Source organism: Pezoporus wallicus, unplaced genomic scaffold (assembly GCF_028554395.1).
Source record: "Pezoporus wallicus isolate ANWC-B61680 ecotype Strahan unplaced genomic scaffold, APGP_CSIRO_Pwel_v1 contig_5767, whole genome shotgun sequence".
Lineage (NCBI taxonomy): Eukaryota > Metazoa > Chordata > Aves > Psittaciformes > Psittacidae > Pezoporus > Pezoporus wallicus.
Window position 1 is genome coordinate 3,352,083 of NW_026640599.1, and position 17,558 is coordinate 3,369,640.

The 17,558-nt window shown below is 38.5% G+C and overlaps 1 protein-coding gene across 3 annotated transcripts in view; it reads left to right on the forward strand.

Moving 5' to 3' along the window:
• Positions 1 to 17,558, forward strand: part of WWC3 (WWC family member 3) — a 105,988-nt gene that overhangs the window by 51,977 nt on the left and 36,453 nt on the right. For 2 of the 3 annotated variants that reach the window (XM_057419445.1, XM_057419444.1), the window contains exons 5-8: positions 31 to 110; positions 6,150 to 6,279; positions 13,399 to 13,548; positions 15,638 to 15,711. In XM_057419445.1, coding sequence (XP_057275428.1) covers positions 31 to 110; positions 6,150 to 6,279; positions 13,399 to 13,548; positions 15,638 to 15,711 — 434 coding nt within the window. Of the gene's footprint in view, positions 1 to 30; positions 111 to 840; positions 951 to 6,149; positions 6,280 to 13,398; positions 13,549 to 15,637; positions 15,712 to 17,558 lie in introns of those variants that run through there. The other variant, XM_057419447.1, reaches the window with a different exon arrangement.

A 17,558-nucleotide genomic window follows, 5' to 3' on the forward strand; every position in this document is an offset into this window, starting at 1 on the left:
CATTTTATTACTTTATTTTGTTATCTTTAGCTTTCTAGGCTGAAACGAGAATTGGCACAGATGAAGCAGGAGCTGCAATATAAGGAAAAAGGAGTGGAAACTCTGCAAGAGTAAGTTAAGAGTTTGTGGGAGGACTTTTTTTTCTTTGTTCACCTTGGAATAATTTCTTAGAAAAGTATTGCCAAAAAAAAAAAACAAACAACCCAAATGGTTGACATCTCTTAATTGCTTTGATTCAGAGTTTTTGCTGTGATAAGTGATTCAGGGGGAAAACCGTGTGAAATGATGGAAGGATGGTTGGACAGAAGTAGTTGGAGACCTTATGGATCCACATGCAATAACAGTTTTTATAGCCCCTGTCCTGTGACTGTTCCTGAAGATGCTGAAGTGGAATTAGATTTAAAAAATATTTTAAAAGAAAGTTTTTTTTGAGATATGTACAGCCTGAAGCACCATACAGTAAGAGTAGTTTTCCTGTGAACAGTACCAAGGCTTTCTGGCTGGGCACAAATATTCCTCAGGGTAGTCTGTGCACCACAACACTGCTTCTTCCTTTTATATGATGGTCAGGTTGTCTCATTTCTGCACAGTGTAGCTGATTTGTGTGTACTGTAAATCTGATGGTCTGTGAGACATTTAATTTTTTTTGTTGCATGAGTGCATGTAAATGTGAATCCTTGTCTCCTCCCTGTGAGGAAAGGCAGCTCTGGGCAATTTGCCATTGTTCCCAGGGCTTTTAGGCAGCTTGTGCTCTGTTTCCTCTGTGTTCAGTGGTGGCAAAAGTGTGAACTGTTGTGGTGACCCTCTCCTTGCCACTTTTCCTGCAGACCATCAGATGGGAACTGAGTGACTTCCATCTGTGCACTGCTTAGTCACCTACACACGTAGCAAGTACGCAGGATGCCCAGTGGGATAGGGAGAGAGGTACCAGGCCATGGAAAAGATGGCAGGTAAACACAGGTTGTTGTGACTTCCAGATCTGTTCAACAAGGCTAGGGGCTAGACCGTGTGTTGAACAGCTTGTGGATTTGCCTTGGACATGTGGCCGTGCATTTAGAAATCTTGGCCTTTTTTTCCAGCATGTATGTGAATGAACTGCTTAACGCAGGCGCTTCCTGAAAACATTGGAACTGTTGCATGTCTAATGTATTTTGTAGCATAAGTACAGCATCCATGGAAAAACTCTGAAGCTTTGGTTTTATTGTGTTGGTGCTACAAAGCATGGACGCGCACTTTTGTTTCAGTAATTCTGGCAAAGTTCCAGGGATCCTGGAGAAATTAGGTTACTTATTTTCCAACTTCAGTTTTGTTTGGTATCGTGTTAACAAAATGGTATAAAGAGTGACACTCAGATTTTGCTTTTAAAGAAGGGTGAGTAGTGCATGCACTTCATATCCTTTGGTGGGTTGGTTTGTTTGGGTTTTTTTTTTAAGCTTACAAGGTTCTTCTGATTTATAATGCATTTTAAAAGATTCAGCAAAGTATACTTGTTCAGCTAAAATCCTTCATATTGGCAGATACAATGTAATCATTTTCAGGCATAAATACGTTTTTACTGACTTCCTGAAGCCTTTACAGCTAGTTGGTGGAGTTGTTAATGTATGATATTAGCTGAAAATTAGTAAAACGAAGCACTCAGTATATTTCATCAATAACTATTTTAAGTAATCTAAGTGTAGTCAGTGTTTTAGGATGGAGGCCCACATATGTAAGCAGTAACAGAACAAAAGCATTTTAGTCTTAAGAGTCTTAATCATATTTTCTTTAAGTGAGTAAGGATTGTCTTCCCTTTTCTACTTTCTGTATTTGGTTTCCTTCTGGTTTATTGGGTTATTTTAAGGGTATAGGTTCAGTTGTTTTATAAAAGGACTAACCACTCAAACAGGATTATTGAAGTAGTTGAAGGCCATTTGAAACTCAAGATTGTTTTAATTAATCTAATTCATTTAAGATAGTCCAACAAAGTAGTGCAACTTTTTGAAAAGTGAAGTCTGGAAATGATTAAGAGTACAAATGTTAGTCTTGGCTTTTAGCCCAAGTGAAGTTGCTCGTACTCCAGGATGGGTGTATAGGAGAGACATTCAAAAGAAGAATTAATTAAAAGCATACCTGATTAGTCAGTGGTCACTCTAATAATTTCGTTTAAAAGTTCCAGCATGACAACTCAGAGCTTTGGTGCTGCTCATTGCTGCTGTTAACTATGGTCACTCTCTGTCCCATTGGTGTACTAGGCCATTTGTTGTTGCTGGCTGAAGTTGGGGAGAACATTTTGCTGGTGTGTTACCTGGCATTGCAGTGAATTTCTGTCAGTGTTTCTTCCTTCAAAGTCAAGTGCAGTGACTTTGCTTGAACCAGAGGCTGGTGGATTTGTTTGCTTTTTATGTTTTCAAGTAATATTTTAATTGCCTTTCTGGTGAGATCCATGATTTCTTTGGAACAATTTGCCACTTTGCAGAGTACTCACAGTAACAAATGAAGAGCGAAGTTTTTGTAGCCTCTTTCTGTACGCAGGATACAAATTGGACTAAAAGCCTAACTGTGCTCTAGATTGTCCCTGAGTGTTCTCTCCCCTGCCCCTTGTATTTGTGAGGAGAGAAGGGTCACTCAAGTCAAGTACCAAAGCTGAAGTATTTTCTCTTTTACATATCCACAAAGTAAGTATATTGTCTGAAAAGAAACAGCTTCTGCTTTAAAACAAAAATGCTGATATCCCCCCAACCCGCTGCTTTTATTTTTCTTTTCCAAGTTTCTTGTATTTCAGACATTTCTCCCTTTTCTTACCTTTTCTAAATTTTTTGGTCAGCATAACTTTTCCTGCTTCTTGTGCTAGGTCAAATCTTCAGTTACTGCCAGACTGAGAATAGTATGTGTCCTATTTGGTTTTTTTTTTGGAGCTGTCACACTTTGGGCTTTCCATTTGGTTGAATGTTTGCTTTTAAAGCGTGACTAGAATGGGTTATGAGCAGGTATCAGAACCTGCTGCCGAATGACTCTGTGTGCAACCTCTGCTGGCTCTAGCTTTCAGAGAAGAGACAAATTATATGTGAAGGGTAGTTAGGTTGCTCAGTATTTTCATCATTTTATGTCACTGTCTTATTCAGATGCCTTTGTTAAATGCAAATCACTTGCATTGACATTTTCTGCATGCAGTGTCTGCCTTGGACTGTATTTTGTTTTCTGTCCTTTTTAATTTTAGTCAAATGGCTAAGCCATCTTTGAGAATTAAAAAAAAAACTAAAAACCACAAAACAACTAGGGAGAAGGGGGGTGTGTGTGGGGGTGTGTGTGTGTGTGTGTGTGAAAGGATTGAGGTTTTTTTAAATACCTCTACAACTCCCGTACAATCAGAATTTCAAACTTCATAGTGCTGCAGCTTTTTATTAGGACTGTGTTTTCTACAGTTTCATCCAAATTTGGCAATGTTGTGATAAGCCTTCGGACATCGCGGTCTGCCGTTGCCCATTGGAGACTTTCTAGAGCTCATTGTTTAAAGCCTGCAAAGATTCCACCCTGTGTGGAATCCACAGGCGCCTTTTCCCCAAGGTGCGGCTGATCCTGTTGCAGTCCAGTTACAGGGTTAAAGATGAGCCTTTCCTGGAACAAATTCCTTCCTCTGACCTGGCGCCAGGGACTGAGAACGAGGAGCAGTTCCTCCTCCCCTGTGTTTTCAGTGACCGTTCTGTGTGCTGGCAGGAATTCTGGAGGAAGGAGGCATTTAGCAACAAAGGAAATGAAAACTTGGCCAGTTGGCCATGGAAGTGGAGTGAACACTGGGAAGTTGGGAGAGACAGGGAGTTAGGAATGACTAAACAATTTGTAGCTGCAAACTAGTTTAGAGGATACGAGACCCAACAAAAGCTTTACAATTAAATATTAGCTACAGATCTGTGCTTTGGTGAGGATGGGGAGAGTCTTGCGTTGTTGAAAGCGTGTGGAAGAAAAGAGAGGACCATGGAAACTGCCCTACATGACTGAAACTATTGCAAGTGTATTGGTAGTTTTCCTTCAGAAAATGTATACTTTATTCATAGTTTTGTGTATTATCTGAGTGTTCTTTCTGTTCATACAAACATCTAATCTGTATTTGTATCCTGTTCTTGTAATAAAATGGAAGATTCCTGTTCACCTTGTGGCTTTCAAAACTAGAGCTTAATGAAAGGAGGAAATAAAATTAACAAACAATAAATAACAGATATTTGTCTAAGATACTTAAGTCACTTTGGGTTGACAGCGAGACTGATTTAAGCTCAAATACTTGAGCAGTAGAAATTTTTCTGATTCTTTTCTTAAACAAATACCAGTACATGAATCTTTGGGTAACTGGACAAAAATATGGTTGAAATTAAATAATTTCCTTTTCCTGAAATGCCACCTTGGACCTGGCAAGCAGTATAATGAGCAGTTGTGTAGGAGGCATTTTTGGGTCTAATGTTTGGGTGGAATCTATGTTCTTAGCATTAAGGTAAACTTCAGAGAAAATCACATTAGCTTTTTCATGTAACTTTTAGTGCATTGGATTAGTTGTTTTATCATGGTTTTATCTAATATTTTCAGGATTTTAATTAAAAATTAGTGAAGACTTAAATAAATATCTTAAAACCAAACCCAACCAAACAAAAATCCAACTTGCATCTATGTGACACTTAAGTCCTCTTTTGTTTTTTGAATAAAAATCTGTAAAGGCTTATATATTTTCTTATGCAACATGGGGAAAATTGCATGTAAGTGAAAAGCTTGCTGTTCAGACTTATTTTGTGTTGTCTCCAAAAGCAGGAACTGTCAGAAAAAAAAACAACCTACTTTTTTTCCTAAATATTATGAGTTGTATAATTAAGCCACACATTTTTATTCAAGCCTTTTGAGTTTTCATCTTCATATTTTAATTTTGAAGCAAATAATTTGCTGCAAGTGGAATTTCACTGGCAGAACATGCTGGTGAGTATGATTGATGCTTGTAGCTTAACATAATACCTACCTTGAAACTTTTAGTTATTCTTAATATTTTAAATAGAGTTTAGGTATTCTTGTCATTAATGCATAGCATACTCTCTTCTACTACATCTTTTCATAAACCGATGTCCTGTGTAAGGACTGATGTGTGTTTTGTGTTGTATTTTATAAAGCAGAGACCCTTTTTCCTGGAGTTGTTAATACTTAGCATTGGCTTAGGGACCATTATATATCATACCCCCTTTTTTCTATATGTGCGCTTTCCAGGAAAATGGGGGCATTTTAACAGGAATTCAACAGAATTTTCTCTAATTGCTCTTGGTAGCCAGTTAAAATCTCATAGCTGTTTGTTATAAATCCATGACCAGATCATGGTTCTAGTAAGTTCTGTAGTCTCTGGTCTTGTTCGTTGTCTAAAATCAAAGCAAATTATTGAGATGCCGCATTGGACGGGGCTTCTGCATCCCAATCTGTTGTCCTTTATTATTGCAAACTGTTGGGAAAAAAGTTGAAAACTCAGTGCATATGCCGCTTAAGATGAGAGATTGTTGTGTCAAGGTGGAAACGTGAGCACTACTTCAGCCTGAGGTAGTAGTGTAGCACTCTTGCTCCTTGCAGAGTTTACATTTGGAATCTTCCGGGATGGTACCATGTGATGTTCCTTAGTGTGGGACAAAGATGTCTTTAGAAAAGGTACTCAAAGATGCCCATAATGGCAGGAAAGCATCTGCAATAAAAGTTTAGGAGTTTAAAAATTTCTTTCCAAGAAATGAAATGCCTTTTTTAGAAACTTTTAGGCAAGATCAGGTAGAAGTCGTGGAGAAGATGCTGGAGCGTGTAGTGGTGCATGGAAAATATGACAGCTAGACTGCTAGTATCTTTCTCTTTCGAGTTACTACCATGTAGGTTAGTTTTAGGTTGATTTTACTTCTGTTGCATGAAATGGTCCACAGACATTGCCTGTAAGCTGTGTATTAGGACATTAAAACCAGAAAATTTGTTGGTTCTGCAGAACCTGGGTAGATAAATGCATTGCTTTGTCTTTAGAGTGTACTTGGCACAGAATACTGTGCTAATTCCAAGCAGAGTATCATTTATTCCTGGAAATAAAGTGGTACATGAATAAACGAGATTGTAAAACGTCTACATGCTTCCTAAATACGTAAAAATTCCTGACTTTGTCTTAATATTTTCAACAGGATTGATCGTAAGATGTCAAGTGCTCATACAAATTATAGACTGGATGAAGCACAAGCTATCATGAGTGAGCTTCGAACCATAAAGAAAGCTATATGCACAGGTGAAAAAGAAAGGCAGGACCTTATGCAGGTAAGAACTACATAACTGAATAAATAGCTGCTAAAAAATAATAAGCTACCTCTGTTTTCTTGTTCATGATTCTGTTAGGGTTACCAAGTTTAAATAAGCAAGTGAGGTGGCCTAAACTGATTTTTCTGTTTGATAATCATTACCAATAGCAGGCAGCTCTAAAGAGGTCAGTAGTCATTGCCTATACTGTGAACACAAGACTTCAAAAGCAGTTTTATTTTCTTGTCTCAGATACTGTAATATCCTTATATTTAGATCAGTGTCTTTTGTTAAATACAGCTTTCTGTTGCTGCTGATTGCATCAAAGACTGCTATGGAGTAATTATGCTGCATTAGAAAAAATACCTTCTAGTTTTACAGTATTTGTTTTTCATTCTGTTTAGTGTTTTTTTTTTATATTACCTATAATGAAGTAGGACTAATAATTCATGTGCTAAAATGTTTACCAATTTGTCTACCACATTTTGAGTGTTATGAGCATTTCACAAAATTAGATCTCTGTCACTATGCCACAGTTTAGCAGTTTTCCTGCTTTTGCCCTGAGCATTCCTCTTAAGTACCCATATCAAGACATACGTTGATTTTTATTTTCTCACAAAACCCTCAAAGGGTATGATTAAACACAACATCTACAGAAACCATAAATGCAAGCTTTGAATTATTTCATGAATTGGAGCGCAGGAAGCAAGGGAAGATACATGCCCGGGAAGCGATGTAACTTCTGAATGGATTCTGCATCCTGCTTCAAGCTTTCAGTTGCTGTGTCTGTGTTATTAATGTGATGGGAGCTTGATCAAAGAGCCACGAGCATCTGCCACTTCAGGGACTTCAGTGTAGACTTACCCAAATATGCTGCAGATAGAGTGTGTGACAAGGACAATTCTCTTCATCTACTCTTAAACTACTATATGGTAAAAGGCATCTTTGTTACCTAAATTTTAGGGACCATACTAAATTAATATTGCCATTCAAATACTTTCTTCAATTTTTCTCCACAGTACTGTTCTGGTGTTGGGTTTTTTATTATTTTATTATTGTTAAATGAGTACTATGTAATTTGCATATAATAAAAATGTGTAACATCCATAGTTACACAATTACGCAGTCTCCAAAGCGTTACGCAAAGGTCAGCTGATGGACCACAAATCATTGTTCAAGTAGAAAAACTGCTTAATTCACTTTGAAGAGTTTCTGCATTGACATATTTTAAGATATTTGATATTTTGTGTTGGCCAAGTTTTAAAGCAATTCTTGGTCTTCCATGTGCCTGGCTAGCAAGAAATGATTTAGAAAGGCAGTTCTTCATGGATGCAGTAACACACATTTTAGCAAAGTAACTAGTAATTTGAAGATGAGTGTGTGATCTTGGAGCAGCTTAACTACTCACCTTGTTTTGACACCCCTAGTAGATTTACCCCCCTTCCCACTTTTCCTTACATTTAAATTCCTCTGTGGCACTAAATAGAGCTGTAAACTTTGAGATGCCTTGAAGTCATGCGATAAACCAACACTAAGTGCCCTTGCAGTTTCTTTAAATACAGTATTGAAGAACTTAGAAGTCTAGGATGAAACTTAGCACTGAGAACTGGGCAATGCTGGCAGCACCAGAATGTGGAGATTGCAAGAGGCAGAAGCAGGTGAAGTTCCTGAAGACTGGAAAAAGGGAAATATAATCCCCATTTTCAAGAAGGGGAAAATGGATGCCCCGGGGAATTACAGACCAGTCAGTCTCACCTCTGTGCCTGGCAAAATCTTGGAGCAGATTCTCCTGGAAGGCATGCTAAGGCACATGAAAAACAACAAGGTGCTTGGTGACAGCCAGCATGGCTTCACTAAGGGGAAATCCTGACTGATCAATTTGGTGGCCTTCTATGATGGGGCTATGGAACTGACGGACAGGGGTAGAGGAGTTGATGTTATCTACCTGGACTTGTGCAAAGAGTTCGATACTGTCCTACACGACATCCTTGTCTCTAAATTGGAGAGACATCGATTTGATGGATGGACCACTTGGTGGATAAAGAACTGGCTGGATGGCCGCACGCAAAGAGTTGTGGTCAATGGCTCAATGTCCCGCTGGAGACCAGTAATGAGTGGTGTCCCTCAGGGATTGGTGTTGGGACCGGTCTTGTTCAACATCGTCAGTGGCATGGACAGTGGGATTGAGTGCGCCCTCAGCAAGTTTGCCGATGACACCAAGCTGTGTGGTTCAGTTGATACGCTGGAGGGAAGGAATGCCATCCAGAGGGACCTTGACACACTTGTGAGGTGGGCTGATGCCAACCTCATGAAGTTTAACCATGCCAAGTGCAAGGTCCTACACCTGGGTTGGAGCAATCGCAGGCACAGCTACAGGTTGGGCAAAGAAGAGATTCAGAGAAGCCCTGAGGAGAAGGACTTGGGGGTGCTGGTTGATGAGAAAATGAACATGAGCCGGCTTCAGTGTGTGCTCGCAGCCCAGAAAGCCAACCGTATCCTGGGCTGCATCAAAAGGAACGTGACCAGCAGGTCGAAGGAGATGATCCTGCCCTTCTACTCTGCTCTCATGAGACCTCACTTGGAGTATTGTGTGCAGTTCTGGTGTCCTTAATATAAAAAGGGCATGGAACTGTTGGAACAAGTCCAGAGAAGGGCCACGAGGATGATCAGGGGACTGGAGCACCTCCCGTATGAAGATAGGCTGAGAAAGTTGGGGCTGTTCAGCCTGGAGAAGAGAAGGCTGTGTGGAGACCTCAGAGCAGCCTTCCAGTATCTGAAGGGTGCCTATGGGGATGCTGGGGAGGGACTCTTCATTAGGGACTGTAGTGACAGGACAAGGGGTAACGGGTTAAAACTTAAACAGGGGAAGTTTAGATTGGATATAAGGAGGAAATTCTTTCCTGTGAGGGTGGTGAGGCACTGGAATGGGTTGCCCAGGGAGGTTGTGAATGTTCCATCCCTGGTGGTGTTCAAGGCCAAGTTGGACAAAGCCTTGGGGGCTATGATTTAGCGTGAGGTGTCTCTGCCCATGGCAGGGGGTTGGAACTAGATGATCTTAAGGTCCTTTCCAACCCTGACTATTCTATGATTCTGTAAGCAAAAATGAAAGGTGTTGCAATTGTTTCTCATGGATCTGTGTGGCATACAGAAAATATCAATCTAGGATGTGTCCTTTTTGTAATTGGTGATACTCAGTTGTGATAGCATCCAGTAATAAACATACAGTCCAGGAGAATCTAGAAAATAGTTGTTCCACACAGGCCTAGTGTGCAAAACAGTTCTGCATGTTTTGTTGCAATTGTAATAAGGGATTAAATGCCATATTTAATAGTTCACAAGATTTGCAGTTGTAAAAAATGTGTATTTCTGCCAACTTACTGTGCTCTGGAAAAATAGCCAGCTTTTTGCCTGACAGTTTTTAAATTTTTGACCAAAATACTGGTTTTGTTGTCACCAAACTTTTCTGGGCTTTTCCTTTTTATAATTAATTGATGATTATTGTTACAGGTTTATTTAGCTTTGTCAAATAAGTGCAAGTCTATTTTAATTATCTTCCTAATAAGATCAGAATGTGATTTTTAATCTCCTATGAATTTTAAAATTGTTTTGCCCTCAGAAATTCTACGCTTTAAAGCTATAGTTGGTAAGACAAGCTTTCTTATGAGAACCTTTTCGTTTTGAAAGCTGTTTATAGAGGAGTTAGAAGTATTGTGTAAACAGATGGGGATTTATTTCTGAGAAAGGAAATAGACAATTTCTTACTATTTCTTAATTTAAATCTGGCCAGTGTGAGCAACAGAACTAAACATAGTGAAAGTGACTCAGTCTTGTGTAGGTGCTTGGAAAATTGTAGCTGTCAGAGAAATATGATAATTGGATTGAGTTGTGTGGGAGAGAAGACCGACAAGGGAAGGAGAGGGTGGTCAAACTGGGTGCTGTAGTTGCAAATAAAGACAAGTGGCGGTATCACTGCTCAAAAAAAGTGGGCAAACTTTCCATATGAAGTTGAATAATCAAGTTGCATGGTCAGGTTCCTAAAAGCAGCATGTGTGTGTCTCTTCCCCTCCTTCCCCCCCTTACTCCCCCATATCCCTTTCACACTTCTGTTTCTGCTTTTAAAATCTTGTCTTTTATCCTTAGCACTGGAGGTTTTTTGTGGTTTTGTTTGTTCGTTTTCTAAAAAACTTTTTCTTTATTAATTCAACAGGCTAAATAGGTTATGTGGGAACTGCACTGAAATTGTGTGTGGCAGAGAGCTCCCAAATCAGATAGTAACAGGCAATGATGAAATGGCAGTGCTCATTTCCCCCTTTCTGAGTAGGTCTGGGCTGGTGTGCCTAGAACTTTACATCCGTACAATAGGCTGGTTTGACAGTTTCTGTGGGATTGCCATAAATAATCCATAAACTCCAGATGCAAGATGGATTCTTCCATATAACTGGGGAGGATATTACTCCTAGCAGTAATGTAAATTGTTTCTGTCTAAAAGTGTGTGAACTAAGGTTGTAATTTTCCATGTTAGGATTGCTGGAGGCTGTGCTTTCACTCATCCAAATAGAAGAACTCAAAATGTATGTGCTTACTCTAGAGCATAGTCACTTATGCACGTAGTTGCAAGTTAAGGTGATGCTACTTGGTGATTGCCACCTGTCAAATGCTGTGTAATTTTAAAGTAGTTAAATCCAGGGTTCAGCAACTGTGCCCAGATAGGAAGCCTGGCCAGCAGCCAAACAGCCCTTCATTATCTGCCAAGGAGATGCTCAAGGCGTCAGGAGGACACCAGGAGTGTGTGAAGTAGCTGAAATACAGGCAGAAGTTTAGACTGAAGTTCTGGCATCGGGACCTTTGGTGTTTCATATGCCTGTAACAGTATGCGTTAGCCAAAGGTGACAGACAGGCCATAACCTATCTGGGAGAAACTTTGCTTTCTGAATTCTGCTTTTTGTTCTTGTGACAGGCTCTGCTTTACTGGGTAAAAGAGGAAATGTTTGATGTTTGTGTAGCTATGATTTGAAACTATTATTTCTATGTTACAAACCTGTCAGTGATTCATAGAATCATATCACAGAATAGTAGAATAGCCTGGTTTGGAGGAAACCTTAAAGATCATCTAGTTTTGACACTGACAGGGATGGGGCATTCACAGCTTCCCTGGGCCAACCTGTGCCACTGTCTCACCACCTTCATAAAAATTTCTTCAGTGAGTTTTGAAGAAGGGAGTTAAGCAGGAGTCTGCAATTTTTAATTTTCATAATGTGGAAGACACTCTGGTTTTCTTTTTGCCATGTCATAGAGCAGTTCTTTTTGCAACAAGTCTTGGAGGATAAAGGGACACTAGCTGGAGACTTCTTGACAATATAATTTGAAATAGCTGTCTCGGGACTGAGGAGGAACTATTTTGTTTGTCCTTCATACTAAGATGGTACAGTTCATTTGGGAGGTGGTAGAAGAATTGGCTTTTTTGGGGGGACCCAAGACAAATTGAGGTTCTGGAGGCACGTAGTGGTAGCCTTGTCCCACTGCTGGCATGTCTAGCATGTCTTCTATCACTGCTAGTGCTGAGCACAAAATCCCAGCCCCACTCAGACCTTGTAGTACCATCACACAGAGTATAAGGAGGGAGCAGTACATGCTGCCTGGCATATCATTGTACCTATATCTCTCTCTGCCTTTCTCCTTTGCTCATCCGGCACCAGGCTGGATATTCTTCTTTTTCATCATTAGTGGAGGTAGGCCTGAAGGAGCAGCTGGTATATAATGAGAACAAAGGGATGGACTGTGTAGAACAGAAATGGAGGCTACCAGAAAAAGCTGCTTTTTCTGACTAGTTTCAGGCCTGCTGCAATTCCTAGGGATGCTTCTTAGGCTCCAAAACCAGATGCCTCTGTCTTCAAGGTGACCATGCTGTTCCTCTGAGCCACAAACAGTTGCTGTTACACAATTTGTCTTCTTGGCTCCATTAGTTTGATTTGTTGTAAGAAAAGACAGCATTAATGTCTTGTATTTTTTGAACTGCACTTCGAACACTGAGAAATCTCCTGGTAATTGGATATGGACAATAACTGTGGCTTGTTGCAGATCATCAGTTGTTAGAGCCACTGAGGTTCCTGAGGGGCAGCCTTTTTCCAGTGCAGTGCAGGTTTGTCTCAGATTCTGTTGCTTACTGGAGTAAGCAGTTTTGAGAATTTTTACATGTATTTTTAGAAACAAATGGTTTATGTTATGATTTATAAATTGAAACACAAGTTCACATAATTTGATTGTCCTTTATCTGCTGGTGAGGGGCCAGAATTTAATTTTTTAAATTAGGAAAAAAAAAAGTTGTTTTGAAGCATAATGGTTATAAACAGCAGCCTGCATGGTGGTTTTGTTATTGTGACTCTCTGTAAGTTTTGAAAAAGTGAAGAATGCACAATCATAAAATAAAAGTGATATTAACAATTTTATTCTTTTTTAAAGGAATATTACCAGCCTGTCAGCTAAGCTTGTATCATCAAACGGTTGTTACTTTGTGTAATTATGTCTTACTCCCCTTCCCCCTTAAAGACTGCTTGAGGTTTCTACCCTCACAGTTTGTATCTTTAGGCAACTTGGAGATGTCCCTTGCATAACCCAAAGTGGAAAATATCTGTAATTATGTGAACCTTGGATGAGAGAGTACAAGGGTGAAATCATCTGTCATAAAAATACAATCAATACCAGGTATTCATCAATTTGGATATGATAGCAGTAGTGGCTAAGGAATGTAACCTGTGCACAAGATGGCAAAAGGGCAGATGTATCACATTTATCTTCCTTATCAGCTAACCTGAAAGTTGACAGCTGCCAGATTTAAAGAACTGTAAGACATACAAAAGCTGAAATGGTCATAGTTATAAAAGAAATAACTTAAAATCTGGTTACTGTTAGATGCATCTTTTAAAATGAGAGGTTTATTTCAAAGCAAAGCTTCTACATGTTAGTAACGGTACAGTAACTTTTACTTCGTGTAAATAGCTCTGATAGACAAGCTACCTGTCATATTTCTAAAATAGGTTGGTTGGTTGTTTTTTCCTCTATTAATAAAAGAATTATAAAAATCAGTTCATCTAATTTTTTAATTTTTTTAATTTTTTTCTTTTTAAATCTCTTCTCCCATAGAGCCTGGCCAAGTTAACAGATGGATTCAGGAATAGCTGTTGTATTACAGATTCCCTGCAGGATCTCCAGCACAATTCTAGTTCTATCAGTGACTCCTGTTTACCTCAGCAGCACTGCGATGCTTGTTCTCAGACTGACATCACTGGAGAGGTATGCATTCCTATGGAGACATTTGCTGTAGAAATGAAGTTGCTTTTGTACTATAGTGATACGTACATCGCTACTTCCTGTTTTGTTTTAAGAGGTGTTGGCTGTACCAGAACAAAAAATCCAAAGCAGTATTAGCAGTGAGGGAGTTGTGTTTGCTATTGTTTACAGAGCACGTGAGTGGCACCCTGAGTGGTGGTGGGTTTTGTGGTTCTGCTACTTGAGCATGACACCAAGGCGTAGCAATGTGCTCGCAGGTAGTGACAGGTAGAATCAACTTCCGGACTCAGCCAGCCCAGCAGAGCACTTCTCATGTCATCACCTTCTTTGGTGACCTCAGGTTCATCTCTTAAGTAACAGCTCCTGCTGAGGTGTCCACCGACCTCTTCCTTTCATGTCACTAGCTCTGACCTACTGATGCGTGTAATGATGCAGGAAGGAAGAAAGCACTTTAGCCAGCTTGAAGTTGAGACGTGGTTGTTCAACAGTGTGAGATGTTAGTATTCTGGTAGTAGTTATAGATGGGTTTTGGTGCTCTTCATTTGATTTTTAAAATCTTGATTTTATCATGCTTGTCATCTTTGTTTATGTACATTAAAGATGTAAGGTAGACCTATGTTCCTTTTCTCTGAGACGAGAAGTATTGGTTAGAGTCTCAAAGTATTTTTCTTAAAAATTCTCTTCTGTCATATCTTTATGCTCAAATATGCCATTAAATATAGTATTTGAGAGGAGCTTGTTAACGTTCCCTGGAAGTAGTTCTGTGTGAACAGAATTATGTATTTCAGATAATAAAAATTTGGCTTGCACTGGTACTATGGCAGCCTAGCTGTTCTTCATGAATAAAATTCTTACTTCTGTAGATAACATTAAAAACAAAGCGAGAAGACAGACAACCTGTTTGTAGTTTGTTGGTACTATAGTTTGGATGTTACTCCACATTTAGTTAGAAATTTCTGTTGAGCTGTGTAACTTCTAATTGGAGACTTTTTATCATCCCATTTCTCCTCTTCTTTCACTTGCTGACTAGTTGCCAAGTTGCATATCTCCAGAGGGCCTCTGCAAAAAAAGGAAATCTGTGTTTTTAAGAATATATGCTCCTAAAGCATCTATGAAAATTTGGCTAGCACTAGGCCATCTTTCAGTGTGTTAGGTAGATGGTACCTTTGGGATGTCATTTTTCAACTGGTGGTGGGTGTGATTATTGAATTCCAAAACCAAAAGGAGCTTAGCAGCATTTTCCCATTCATAGTACATATTGAATGCAATCCAAGACAAGTCAAGTGTAGTCTGAAAATTGTGTTTATCAGGCATAGTTTTTTTTGTCAGGAAGATAACATGAAGCAGTTACATTAATGGTTTCTCTGAATTATCAGTAGTGGAATATGAGAAAAAAAAGAGGTGGATTTTTTTCAAATGTGATGATGAAGACGACAGAAGCAGCAGTTAGATGCGAAATCCAGAGATACAGCAATGCAGTTAAGTAGGGATTTGGGATTAACCTATTGGACCATATACAGACTTCTGAAGAGGGGAACTGCTGATGCTCTAAGAAGGAAAGAAGTTGCTGTACAAACTGGACTGAATACAATAGGAGTTTTTGTATAAAAGCACGTTCTACAACTGGTTCAGGTGATGCTTTTGTAATAGTGTTTAAAACACACTAATGATCTAAGTGCTGGGTAACACATCACAGTACAGGGAAAGTTAATCTGAATTACTTCTAATTAAAGTCCATAAAATAGTTGTATCAAGTAATAAAATATTTCAAATACTCTTTTATTTTAGGCTCAGATAAAGTTGAAAAGCTTGGACCATTCATTAATGATTCAGTTTGATAACCCTTGATTTCTGGGATTGTAATTTATTGAAAGGGCTCATTTATCTTATGTATGTTTAGCAATAAACTAGTTTTGTATTTCTAAAGCATAAAATTGATTTTTAGTACGTTATTACTTAAAACATTGGGGATTTTTTAGTGAGTCTAGTGAGTTAGAGTTAATTTATACCTTTCTTTATTGTGAGAGTGTTTTTAAATTCTTATTTCTTCCTCTCTTTTCCCCTCTCTCTTTGCTCTTCAAATCTGCAAAAGTTTGGGTTTGATGACAAAACAAGACTTGTAGACAGAGTAAGACTGAACTGGCAGTATGAAGAGGCCAAGAAAAGGTAATTAAAGATAAATTTGTTGTTTTTCATTTTTACTCTTGTGATTTAAAATTTTCAAAGTAGAATTGGAACCAGCCTCCTAGCTGAAATGTCTTTAAGAAGACTAATTTGCTTACTATTGAGTGGTTCACAGATAATAAAAGCTTAGATAAACATAAGCCTTTATCACAAGATCATTAAATTTGTTTGCAGAGATAAAGCTAAATGTCAACCCCATTCTACACTTTGTATAAACAAAATTGCACTAGTTTAATTGAACTGTTTTACATCTTCCTCCTCTTCTTAAACCTCAGCATAAACAGTTTTTAAATTTCCATATATCAGCCTGGTCTGTCAGTACATATGAAGCTTTGCATACCTGTGTTCTAAGTTCAGTGTACTGAAGCTGTGAACTCAGTGGAAAGAAGATGCAGAACCTCTTGTGAGATAAATGAAGATATTCAGAGCTGAACAGAAGGGTACACAAAAAAATAAATTATGAGAATGAAAAAGAATCTGATTAAAAAAAAATTACTTGAATTAGGTTAATTCCTCACTTGAATCTAATTGCTTATGCTAAGTATTTCTTTTGTTGATGTCAGTCTTGCAGTGTATTTTAATGGCTTTGTAAAAGCAATTTGTTCTTATTTAGTAGTGTAGATACAGCTGATGACTTGAATGCAGTAATTCTGTGCATTTAGGATTATTTTAATTTGTGTTGATAGAACATTCTCTTATTAAAATTGCCCAACACTTAAAAGATTATGTATGGTCGACTTTGAAAAACTTCGGGTTTATTTTTTTTTTTCCTTTTCAACTTTGTCTATTTTGCTGACTTTTTATGTCACATAACAAGGGTTATAAAAATTTCTAAACTTTTGCCTCCTTTTTCTCATGATATGTTTTTTTTCTTTGAGGGATATCATAATGCTGTCATATGGCTTGGCAGGGAGTGAAAGCTTTATAGGCAATTCACTATTTTGTTCTTCCTGGAAAATGTACTCACATTTGGATGCAATACAGGCTTAATTAAAAAAAAAAAAGAAAGAAGAAAAAATGTAAATTAAATGGATGCAAGTATGTTAGAAATACCCAGCTAAATTGTCAGGATTTGTAACTGGACTGAAAGTCTGTGTTGTTAAATACTGCATGTGAATACCAGTGACTGTTACCCAGTAAAGATTAAGTAATTGGGCAAAAAAAGGGCAAAACAAAAATCTGTCATTGTCCTGTTTGGACACAAGCACGATGCTTAGCACTTCATAGCCCAGTGATAGTTTAGGGGTTCATGATAGTTGCCGAAGGAAGAAGGATAGAATTTAGTTTTGTACTTTTTAGTTTAACAGAGCCACTGGTGCTGTAAAGATTGTATTAAGTGGTTTTAGTTTGGTTTTCTGACATAACTTTTCTTTGTGTTTTTCAAAGCAATTCTCCTCTCATGTGTTATTGCAGGGAAAAGATGGAGTGGTAGGGCTTTTTTGGGGGGTGTGGTTGGTTTTCTGAGAGGTGGGTTTCTAGTAGCAGCATTTCTTAGCTGGAAAAACTGAACATTTGTTTGTGCGTGGAATGCAGTATTTTTGAGCATCAGAAGTGAGCTGGGATTTGATGTTAATTAAGTGTAGAAAATCTGGGTAACTAACCTTCCAACTAGAGAATAGTAATTGCAGTAAGGGTAGTTTTGGTGTCCCAGGATAACAGTTCTGACAATGGTCTGTTATTTAGCAAAAGCATGTTAGTTGCTTTAAAATGGTAGCCTTATTCTGCCCAGTATGTTGTACGGAAGTAATCAGCTTTCGGCTTCTGAGTGGAACTGCACAAAGCTCATTGCCCCTACCAGTTATCTCTGTGGTTGCATTCTTCATTTATCA